The sequence below is a fragment of the Urtica dioica genome, chromosome 8 (genome assembly GCF_054948205.1).
Source record: "Urtica dioica subsp. dioica isolate 48M chromosome 8, U.dioica_male_clone48M_v1_H2, whole genome shotgun sequence".
Taxonomy (NCBI): domain Eukaryota; kingdom Viridiplantae; phylum Streptophyta; class Magnoliopsida; order Rosales; family Urticaceae; genus Urtica; species Urtica dioica.
The window spans coordinates 10,567,431-10,579,443 of NC_142763.1; the positions used below are offsets into that span (position 1 = coordinate 10,567,431).

Sequence of the window (12,013 nt, forward strand, 5' to 3'; positions counted from 1 at the left end):
TTATGATTTCTTTTTAATTTGTTTGTTTCTCTATTTTCTGATTTTCGCTATGTACTTTTGGTTTTGAAAGTGGGGTCTACAATACATAGAGTGATTCGAAGATTTATCATTCTTGTATGTACACACAAACACACACCGTAGGCACATATATATATATATTATATATACATACATACACATATATATATATGTATATACATACGCATATATATACTCATTTACATATATATATATGGAGGTCTTCCTTTGTATTTTCTGCTGCCTATATATTCTGCTTGTTATTCCAACCTGCCTATGCTTTTATTACTTGCTTCCTTCAACCAAAAGAGGTAGCAAAGTTTTTCATTACCAAAAAAAAAAAAAAAATGCGTATATAATTAGGGTTAGCTAGTGGTAGATAATATTCTCGTTGATTTATTTATTGCAGGTGATATGTACATGCTTATGCAAAACATGATGGAAAGTCTTAGACCTCTCGTGGGATCAAAAGGGTGGGACTTTTGTGTCCTATGGAAATTAAGTGAAGACCAAAGGTTATATATAAATCAATCAAGTAGAGAAATATATATGATTAAAATGTTATATTTGTGACATTATTGATGGCGTCTTATTGTTACAGATTTGTTGAGTGGATGAATTGTTGTTGTGGTGGGGCTGAAACCTCACAAGAAGCGAATAATAACAATAATTGTGGAGATGAAGAACTTCTTTTCCCAGTTTCGCCACTCATTCCATGCAGAGACACCATGTTTCAACACCCAAGAACCAACTCTTGTGACCTTCTTTTCCAATTGCCAACTTCCATGCCTTTGGACTCTGGGTATGTATTTACTATAAATTCATTTCACTTATTAAGTACCATTATTAGCATGCAGATAATGATTTTGTATCATAACTTGACTTTTTCTTTTTTCCTCTCCAAATGAACAGAATTTATGCACAGACGTTGATATCAAACCAGCCCAGTTGGCTAAACTCTTCTAGTGTCACAGGCTCCCATTTTCTTGAGGTTACTTCTATCTAGTAAATAATTAATTATAACGATATTTATTGTAGATAAAGGAATTTACTAACTTAATAGTAATATTGCAGGAATGTAGTGGGACCAGGGTTTTGATTCCAATGGCAGGAGGGTTGGTTGAGCTTTTCGTTAACAAGCAAGTATGTTCACAGTCAGTCACACACATTCGTGAATATGAATTACATGTTTCAAACTAATTAATACATATTTATTTTATTTCACAGATACCAGAAGACCCAAACGTGATTGATTTCGTAACGTCGCAATGCAACATATCACCGCCACTACTCGATCATCATCAAAACGACGCAACGACGGCAAGCTTCATCATCGACATGAACGATCAAATAATCCAATCGTCGAGAGCGTTCGTCATGAACGACGAGTCGGACAAAATAGTGGACCCCACAACAGAGACAGCGACAGCAGAGAAGCCACCGGTGTCGCCGGCGACGGCGTTCGAGGGGCTGAACCTGTCGCCGTACGACATCCCAGTGCAGTTCGGGGCGAGAAACGAGGCGTCGTTTTTGGAGGCGGAGGACAAGGGAGCGAAGAGAGGGCAAGAACGGTCGAACTCGATGTCGGATTGCAGCGACGAGGAAGACAACGAAGGGAATAAGCAGCACGGAAGCAGAAAGTCGTCGTCGGGGAAAGGGCCGCAGAGCAAAAACCTTGTCGCTGAAAGGAAGCGCAGAAAGAAGCTCAACGAGAGGCTCTACACTCTTAGGTCTTTAGTTCCGAATATTTCCAAGGTAATTAAACCAACTTCATCTCATTGTTTTTATCACTATTTTCACTATATATGTACTTGCCATTAACATAGAAAATAATTACTCCTAAATATTTTATAAAACTCGGATTTAGAAATTTACTTGTTTTATGACTATTTTCACTAAATGTTAAAAAAAATAGCTCGATTTTTATTTATTCGTTGTTGAGGGCTTTGAAAAAATAATCTGAAAATCATAAATCAGACCAAAATGATTGTTACTAATCTAGTCCCCCCTTTTTTTTTTAATCTTAAATTCGTTCTTAATAAACAGTCCAGTTCATATTGCTATATTGAAACTGATGTATAGGTCGGATTGCGGACTTGTTCCGAGACTTCATTTTGTCAATAATTTTTTGTTTAACTTTAGTGCATTTGAACTTAATATTTGGTGCTGAATATATCGAGTTTGAGTTAAATATATTAATTTTCAGCATGTTTTTTTTTTTCATCACAACTAATGATAATTTATTTAATTTAGATGTTTTTTAGTTAAACTATTAAAATAAAAATTATCGTGTCTTAAACGGTTAAAGCTAGAACAAACGGTCAAAATGGATTTATTGCTCCATAATTTTGTTTTCTTATTGGGGTGGTCTCAATTTATCCAAACCATTTAAAACGATCCGGTCGTCCCATTTGATACCACATAGATGTGCTCATATTTCGTAACTTAAAGAATCTTAATTGTTATTTAAACTTGGATCATCCGTACACATTGTTTATATTTTTTTTTTGTTGACGAATAGTTGGATAGGGCTTCGATTCTTCGTGACGCAATAGAGTACGTGAAGGACTTGAAAAGACAAGAAAAAGAGCTTCAAGATGAGCTCGAGGAACTTTCCGTGATCGACGGAGCAAACGGAAAAAGAAACAATCCCAAGTCTGAGATTTTGAATTTTGGGGCCGATTCCGAGTCCCCTAACATTTATTCCTTTGAAGCATCGGGTAACAATGAGATAACCGCATCGAAACAAAACCTCGACTCTGATACCACTGCGAATGACAAGGCGCCACAAATGGAGGTAGAGTTTGGTAGTAAATAAATATATAAATTCTAAAGGCAATACTCAATTATGTTTACTAAATACTTTTTTGTTTATTTAATATGATTTATATATAGCCCCAAGTTGAAGTGGCTCAAATAGATGGGAATGAGTTCTATGTGAAGGTGTTTTGTGAGCACAAGCCCGGGAGATTCGTGAGGCTATTGGAGGCTCTGAACTCTTTGGGACTAGAAGTCACTAATGCCAATGTCACCACCTTCAGAAACCTTGTGTCTAACGTTCTCAAAGTCGAGGTATGTTCCTTTGGTTAACTCTTATTTCTTGTGAAACAAGTTATTATTATTATTATTGCTTTGGTTTTTAATTTGTCAAGTTATGAGTTTTGACGTAGACATGGTAGTTTATAATTAGATATCTTGTTTTAAGCTGTGTTTGAGTTTTTGTGTGTGAGAGAGAGAGAGAGAGAGAGAGAGAGAGAGAGAGAGAGATGATTCTCTTTTATTATTAATATGACATTTGTAGTTATTTGGTAAAGGGTAAAAAGAAAAAGGGTGAAGGTTTTGGAGGTATTGTGAAATTATCGGACTCAGCATTTTTAATTCTTCCAATTTTAAAAGAAAAAAATATTGTTTTGTGCAAATATACTTCTAAATAATTCATAGATCTATCATTTTTCTCTCATCTATATCAAACACAACTAAAAAATATTTAATCATTTCTTTTCTTTTTTATTCCTTTCTCCTTCTTCTGTACTATGGTTTCATTAAATAAGTAATAATACTTATTAGAAAAAAGCGAGTGACCAGATTGATATGTAACTTAGTTTGCTATTGATAGCAAAGTAATCAAATAACCTTCAAAATCTTTAAAATAGTCTTATTTTTACCTATCATCAGTGAAATCATAAAACGTGGTTATTTGCTTTTTTTTTTTTTTTTTTGTAAAATGTAACAACTAGTTATCAATATCTTACTTATTATAATGGGATATGAAATCAATTTCATTTGTTTTTATTCTTGTTTCTTGGGTGGCAGAAGAAGGATAGTAAAATGGTAGTCCAAGCTGATAACTTGAGGGATATCTTGTTGGAGTTCACAAGGAATCCATCAAGAGGATTGTGTGACATGTCTAAACCCCCTGAAAATGGAAATGGAAGTCTCCTTGACTATCAACAACACCTTCATCACCAACAAACCTACTGATTATTTATTTATTTATAATTTCACATCATTGATGTTTCTCTCTAATTATTCAGTACACCTTAACTAATATCTGTTGACAATCATTATTCTATTAGTTTGTTTTCGGTCTTAATTTTCTTTAATTAGTTATTGATATGTATATGCTGGTAAGACGTCATTTTAGGCTTTACTGGTGCGAAATGACTTACTAGCCTTCTTTCTGAGAAGAAATTACACATATACCTCTAACTTTCAAATATTCGATAAATATCTTATTTTTAAATTTAAGATGATATTGCCTTATTTTAAATGAAACTGTAAACGGAAAATTAAATGAAACTATTACATTGAGAAAAAAAAAAGTCATATAAAACTAGGCTTTTGATTGGTAGGGATGATAGAAAATTGAATGGATGGAGTAACAAGGAGGGAAGAGAAAGAAAAAGAAAATTGTGAATTATAAATTTTTAAAAAGTTGATTGGTATAATGTGATGAAAGATTAGAATCCATTCATTTGTTTGTTTGGTATAAACTAAAATAGAGAGGAATGGTTGATATTTTGTGTACTTAAATTACTAAATTGCTATTATTTTTGCAATAATAATTATAGTATTAAATTATATATATGTAATTGCCATTATTTTGTATTATTTACTTTCATTTTTTTGTTTCCGTCTTTCTCGATCTTTCTAAATTGAGAGAGATAGTTTTTTTGTGGGTGCCACGGAAAGCTTCAATCCTTTCATTTTGTTTTCCCTCCTCTCTACCAAACAACACAATAAATTTATTTTCATAGTAAAATCCCTTCATATTAATCAATCCTTCCACTTTCCAAATAAGAATGAGAAGTGATCTATTGTTAGCTTATGTAATTTGCACTCTCTTTCAGATGACAAATGAGACAGTTAAGGTTACGGATCTAGAGAGAGCGGCATCGGTGGGGGCATAAGGTTAATTTAAGTATAATCAATTTATCATTTTATTATCTTTAAAATTATATATGAAAAAATTATGTAGGCGATTAACAGTTTCATTAAACTACAATTTGATGTGTGTATATATATATATATATGTGTGTGTGTCATGATCACACGCGTTACCGTGTCATATATAATTCAATTTCGCCATCTGATTTAAAAAAAATAATAAATTTAATATCACCATAGCATATATTTATATATATATATATGTCATGATCACACGCATTACCGTGTCATATATAATTCAATTTCGCCATCTGATTTAAAAAAAAAATAATAATAAAAATATCACCATAGCATTCTACAGCCAATCTAGTGTGTTACAAAAAATTCTTATGGTCATAAAAGTATTTTACATCTTCTTGATAGCCATTTAACACAAACCAATGTACTGCTCTTTTTTTCCCTATCCACCAACGGATATAGCTACCAATAGTTAAAAATAGACCGACAGTTAAAAAAAATTCACTTTAAACCATTATATTTTCTTTACAGCGGTAGTGAAATTTGAGCAAACAGAAAAGCGAAAAAGGTTACAAACAAAACCCAATTTCCCAAGCCTTTGCTCAACAAGCAATCACTGGAGTTCCGGGCCACCGTAACCTGTGGTGGTGCGCCAGATGGCGAACCGTTCGGTACAATATCTTCCGTGGAATTACGAGATCGCCCCACTTCGATCCCGAACCTCATTCCTCCGAGGCAATGACTAACGATGCCGCATATGAACCAATATTTCCTCGCCTCAGTCAACTCGATTCTGTCGTTCCCGGTCGTGTGCATCGACAAAACTACCCCGCTCGAGTCGCACGATCTGTACGTGCTTTCGCCTACCTCGAACACGTTGTGTTGCCCTTCAACATACTTGAAAACTATACACACACCCCAAAAAATAAAATAAAAAACTTTGTAACACATGATTTTGCTATGTCTAAATGGATTTTCAAGTGTGAAAAAGGATTATACCTAGAACATCACCAACAGTGAAATTCTAGCTTTGTGACCAAGATAGATAATATCCCTGGCTGTCCCATTCATCTTCATCGCCAACAACAAACTCTTCAGATCTTACACACTTCACAAGCAAAGTTGTGTAGATTACTATGGTTAATGATAAGAAACTTAAGGTGTTGAGGGGATTTCTTTCTCTCATGACTTTCTTTTGATATATCTTGGAGGTTTTGTGGCGAGACCTTAATTTGATTTTGAAGTGATTGTGAAAAAAGCGATGGCTTATATATAAAAGGTACACTACTTGATTGTGGTTGATTGTTTCCTATGACTTGTTCCTGCAACTTGATGAAAGCCTGCAAAATTGTTTAGTAATAATGATAAGATTAATATACAAATAATTTAGATCAGAAAATTGCGTGTTGTACTTGTACCAAAATTGAAGAAAGAAAGAAAGAAGAACTGGGTCTCGCCCAAAAAAGAAAGAAATTGAGATCTAGTGAAAAACAATTTGATACTACCTATATTATTTTAATATTCGTTGGATCATTCTGGTCCAGTTACACACTTTTGTTCTTGTTTTTTTTTTTTTTTTTTTTTTTTTTTTTTAATTTTAGTTTTACTTTCTGTTTTGTTTTTGTTTGTTTAAAAAAAAATATATATATTGTGAATGAAGTGTAAGTTACCATTGTTGTTTTTTTTTTTTTTTTGACAATTTCAAAGGCAATATGAATATAGCGTTTCTTTCTTGAAATGTTCAATAAAACTGCGCAAGTTTATCGTAAAGATTCGTTTAAATTCTTTTGAATTTGTTTTCAAATTCATATAGTACATTTGGCACATTCACTATTTTATTCTTCGTTATTCATTTAATTGAAAGATTTTTTTTTTCTTCTGATGAAGTGTAAAAATTATATATCTTTATTGTTTACAAATTACGACTCGGTTATAAATTCTACTATACATAACGTGTGTGGAAAAGAATTAGTCATTTCCAAAACGCACTTTTTATATAAGAAATTACCCACTTGAAATTGACCCGTCACAATACATAAGAAAATGAAAAGAAAAAAACGATACAAAATTAAATGATAATGATGGGACTTCCTAACATTATACATGTGGCTCAATCCCCACTGCAGCATTTCAAAAAAAAAAATGATGGGACTTCCTAACATTATACATGTGGCTCTTAATGGCATGAAGCAGAAAGCAATTATAATAGAGTTATGCTATTTGGCACAACTCACGAGTGGGAACGATCCGCTCGTGAGTTGACACGTGGCAGTTAGTGGCCACGTGTCAACTCAGGGGTGGATCGTTCCCACTCGTGAGTTATGCCAAAAATCGTTTCCCATTATAATAACCTCAATTGGGTCGGGGCATCCGTTGACTGCCTAGCCCGACCTTCTTATTAATGATTTTAAGCTGGTATGGCCCGGCTTGAAAAACAATAAGGCCGAATTAAGCTTGTTTAAGGGAATTACATGGGCTTGAGCCCTCACACCCTGAAAAAAAGTCAAGCCTATCTCAACCATTTTAGAATAGACTATAAAATATTCATTTTTAAAATAAAATATTCTTTTTTAAAATAAAATATATACTTATACATAAAAACAATTCTTCTTCTTTTATTTTTTTTGTAAGAATAATTTTTATTTATAAAACATGTTTTTAGACTTTGATTTAAGTTTATTATTGATGATATAATTTTTAAGATTAAACAAAATATATTGTAAGGATTGAAAGTGAATATTACGCTTTGAGCTTTTTTTTTAGATTTTTTAAAGTTCGGGCTCAAGCCCGTACCTCATCCCCAAAGGCCATAGTCGTAGTCCAAAGTTAGGTTTTATATCACTCTTCGGGATCAACCGCCCATAAAAGAGTATGGGCCATGCTTGAGTCTTGGCCTCCACTTGCCTTGAGAAAGAGCACGAGCCATGTTCATCCTCATGCTTGAGCTTTTTTTTTTTATATAAATTTTTTCAAGATCGGACTCAAGCCCGAACATCATCCCCAAGAACCATAGTCTTAGTCCCAAGTTAGGTCTTATGTCACTCATCGGGCTCAACCGCCTATAAAAGAGCACGGGCCATGCTTGAGTCTAAGCCTCCACTTGGCTTAAGAAAGAGCACGGGCCATGCTCATCCATAGGCTTGAGCTTTTTATACAAATTTTTAAAGCTCGGACTCAAGCCCGAACATCATCACCAAGAACCATAGTCTTAGTCCCAAGTTGGGCCTTATGTTACTCCTCGATCCCAACCCCCCATAAAAGAGCATGGGCCATGCTTCAATCTGGGCCTCCACTTGGCTTGAGAAAGAGTACGGGCCATGCTCATCCCCATGCCTGAGTTTTTATTGAATAAATTTTTTAAAGCTCGGACTCAAACCCGAACCTCATGCCCAAGAACCATAGTCTTAGTCCCAAGTTGGGCCTTATTATTGGGAAGTCACATGTTGGTATCAAACACAAACAATCGGTCCAATACCGATTGTTGAGAAGTCACAAGTTGGTATCAAACATGAACAATAACTCTGATACCAATTGTTGGGAAGTTACAAATTGGTATTAAACACGAAAAATTGTTCTGATACCGATTGATGGGAATATAGGTTTGGTATCGGACACGAACGATCGCTCTGATGCCATTTGATGGGTAAATTACTTCCCTGACGTTAATTACCATTCCCATGTATTGAACACGAACAATCGTTTCAGTATTTCTTATAGGGTAATCAATCTCTTAACCTTTGGAATATGGTTACTAGTGTTGAATAGAAGAAGATGCGGACAATCGCTAATATTCAACGTAAACAATAATTACTAGGATACTCAAAATTATTCAACAACATATCAAATATTTAGACAAGCGTAATCAAGATAAACCATAAGACCATTTAATTATACATACATTTCGGCTCAGTTATAGATCTTCCACGCTCCTAGCTTTGGATCTCCTTGCTTTTGGAATTCTTCTGCGGCTCCTTGCTCTTTGGGTCTTTGAATCTCCAAGATTTCGGACTCCTCGGCGACTCATTTCTCTTTGGATATTTCGGTTCATCAATTGCTCGTTTATTGATCGAAACTAGAGTCTTTTAAGATATGTAATCTCCGGAAGAACAGAGACCAAGGTGTGGGTCAACTCTTTTCTCACTTATTATTCCAGCGAGGTGTCAGAATAATTATTTCTTTCTTTGGGAAGTGGTATGTACGAATTTTCCAACTTTGGGAGAGAGAAAAAAAACATCCAGACCAAAGGGAGAGGGGTTGCTGAATTTGTAGTGTGGAATAAGGCTTAGTTGGGAGATTTTTGCACTACCCAACCCCTTATTTATAGCTTTCCAGCTTACCATAGAATATGCAATTTCCTGATTTACTTTTATCTTATTCAAATTAGTGTGAGATGATTATTTTATAAATAGAACAAATAAAATATACTATAGATAGTTTAATAAATAAAATCACTTTAGAATATATTAATCACGTAACTGGATCTAAAATCACATATGTGGAACACAAGTGAAATGTTGATCACTTGGGGGAAGCATTGTACACATTTGATATGTGTATCATTTAAGCACCGTTACGACACACTAATCAAGGTCGCTATAATGATCATAGTGAGATCTGGTCTAAATTCTGAAGTGATCACGGACTTCTAGGTTGTATTACTGAGTTCTTTGACTCATTCGGTAATGCCTACTTGTAGATGCCTAAATACGTATGTCTCGGGAATTCAAATATGATCCGAGCGGAAAATGATTCACAAATACGAATCCAGCATTCTTGAAAGAAGGTCAATGTTCACTCATCTAAGAGTTGATTCCATAACCAATTGACTACGCGCATTTTCGTAGTAAGTACATATAAAAAAAAATCTTTTGTTGGAGAAGTAACGATACTTAGGGCTCATATATATCGAGAAATGTATAAGCATAAATATATGTAACTGAACTCCTCTTATGGTATTGTTTTTATTCTGGTTGCCTTATATTAGATCTGTTGTTGTTGAATGATTTTAAGTATCCTGATAATTATTGTTTACACTAAAGATTAGCGATCGTTCGCATTTTCTTCTATTCCGCATTTCTAAACATATTGTAGGGTTAAGATATTGGTACCCAATAAGAAGTATTGAAACGATCGTATGAGAACCGTAATTAACTCCTAGTGGAAGTAATTTACCCAACAATCGGTATTGGAGCGATTGTTTGTATCTAATACCATAACTTGTACTTCACCAACAGTTGGTATTAGAGCGATTGTTTGTATTTAATATCAACGTGTTTTTCCATCAATTGGTATTAGAGCTAGAGTTAGATTCTCCCAATTTACCATTTGACTCAAGAATCATGATTTTCGATTTACAACCTTTATCAAAATATAAGAGATATGTTTGATCATTCAAAGCTAAAATTATTCAAGAACATGTTCGTAATTATCAAAATAAAGTTAGATTCATTGGTTCGATGAAATATGGACTATGTTCATAATATTCTATATGGGAATATTTTATTTACTTTGATCAGTTATAAATTAAAAAAATTTATTGGATTTGTTTTATGATTGAAAATCCTACTTTATAAGGATATCAAATAAATTTGTTCTGATTTGTTGTGAATCCTCTTTTTAAAGAACTCTTGTTTTTTTAAATAAAAGATTTTGTGTTCTGAAATAAAATATTTGAATTTTTAAAGGTTTATAAAAGATTCAAAGTCTATATTCATTGTCATAACTAAATACTCTTTCTTAGGTTATAGCCATATTTAAGGTTTTATTTTGTTTATTTCCGGATTTCTTTTTAGAGAAATTAATATTGAAAAATCGGTATTTATGGAAAGTGGGTATTTCAAGAATTTTTATGTCATCAAACTTTTTTAAGCTTAAAAGTGTTTTTCTTAATGGAAAAAGAGTTTAAGGCCCACACTTAAAAGAGTCCGTATCGAAGCGGACTCTGTTGCAGAAGCTGAACTCAAGGCTGTCCAGATGGCCTTGCTCTTGGCTAGATTCCGAAACATCAGGCGTTTGGAGATAGAGGGTGATAACAAAATCGTCATGGACAGCTTGGCGGGATCGAAAGACAGCCCTTTTTAGTCTGTTATTCCTTTGTTTAATTCAACTTTAGAATTAGCAAAAGAGTTTGTTGATGTTAAGTTCTTGTGGTGTAGTAGGACATTAAATGGAGTTGCATAGCCTTTGTAAATGGGTTGTGAATTCTGAAGTTTTTGGGTTTTGTGAGTCAGGGGAGGTTCCGCCCCCTGTGCGGAACGCTTTGACGTTTGATCTTGTTGAATGAATTCCCCCCCCCCCCCAGCTCTTCTTACGAATGAGCTAAGAGTTCCTGGGGGTGGTCTGTTTCAAAAAAAAAAAAAGTAATAGGGGATTTTTCACATAAAAAATAAAAATAAAAAAAGAACAATCATCACGTTTAAAAAGAGGTCAATTTATAATTTTGACTACAGAAAAAATAAATAACGGTATTATATATATGTAGTAGTACCATTAGACAATATCATCGTTTATGACTTATTGTTCTAAAAAAATTAATTTTGTTATATGTTGGTTAGCTAGCAAGGTTATTTGCACGTATGATAATTATTAAATCAGCGTTTGCCTTTTCACGTGCAGAAAAATCACTAACAATACGGATCCATGTATAACATATAGATGTATAAGGAATGTACACATATGTTGCAAGATTGTTGTTTAATATTTGATTATACTAAAAATAGTGCTTTGGAACAGATATAGTTTTTTTTTTTTTTTTTTTTCCAAAGAAAGTGTATCGTCAATTAATTAACTAGACTAATAACAGACTATACTATACCTAACTAAAAGAAGAGACTTTAATGTGTATATTGTTTCCCAAATGCGAAACAAAGCTTGAGAGAGTAGTTGGAAAATGAAACAAAATATTAAGCCAAAATGTACATTAAAAAACTTCAGCGAAAGCAAAGGTAGTTAGGGTTTTGTAGGCAATAAGTTGGGTCATGCAGATATCACCCTCTCATCATTACCAACTAAAAATATTTTTTTTTTATTTTCTTATGTATATATTTATTTCTCTCTCTTATCTTCTCGTCTCTCAAGTATACTCTCTAAC

The 12,013-nt window shown here is 33.5% G+C and overlaps 2 protein-coding genes across 2 annotated transcripts; one reads left to right on the plus strand and one right to left on the minus strand.

The window, feature by feature from the left end:
- Positions 1-432: 432 nt before the first annotated feature.
- Positions 433-3,999, plus strand: LOC149387998 (transcription factor ABORTED MICROSPORES-like). Its single transcript, XM_089622311.1, has 8 exons — positions 433-533; positions 620-820; positions 931-1,009; positions 1,093-1,161; positions 1,246-1,773; positions 2,540-2,815; positions 2,914-3,090; positions 3,832-3,999. Exons 1-8 carry the CDS (start codon positions 433-435, stop codon positions 3,997-3,999), a joined length of 1,599 nt encoding a protein of 532 aa, XP_089478437.1.
- A 1,449-nt stretch (positions 4,000-5,448) lies between these two features.
- LOC149387999 (blue copper protein 1a-like) lies at positions 5,449-7,734 on the minus strand. The gene is made up of 3 exons (XM_089622312.1): positions 7,717-7,734; positions 6,212-6,263; positions 5,449-5,828 (listed from the first exon to the last, which is right to left on the minus strand). Exons 1-3 carry the CDS (start codon positions 7,732-7,734, stop codon positions 5,449-5,451), a joined length of 450 nt encoding a protein of 149 aa, XP_089478438.1.
- Between the last annotated feature and the right edge of the window lie 4,279 nt (positions 7,735-12,013).

Excerpts from the sequence above, each read along its gene's own strand:
- LOC149387998 (XM_089622311.1), top strand. The coding sequence starts at position 433 with ATGTACATGCTTATGCAAAACATGATGGAAAGTCTTAGACCTCTCGTG. Across the intron at positions 2,816-2,913 it reads ACAAGGCGCCACAAATGGAG|CCCCAAGTTGAAGTGGCTCA; the intron begins GTAGAGTTTGGT and ends ATTTATATATAG. Across the intron at positions 3,091-3,831 it reads CTAACGTTCTCAAAGTCGAG|AAGAAGGATAGTAAAATGGT; the intron begins GTATGTTCCTTT and ends CTTGGGTGGCAG.
- LOC149387999 (XM_089622312.1), bottom strand. Across the intron at positions 5,829-6,211 it reads AAACAATCAACCACAATCAA|TTTTCAAGTATGTTGAAGGG; the intron begins GTAGTGTACCTT and ends GTGTGTGTATAG.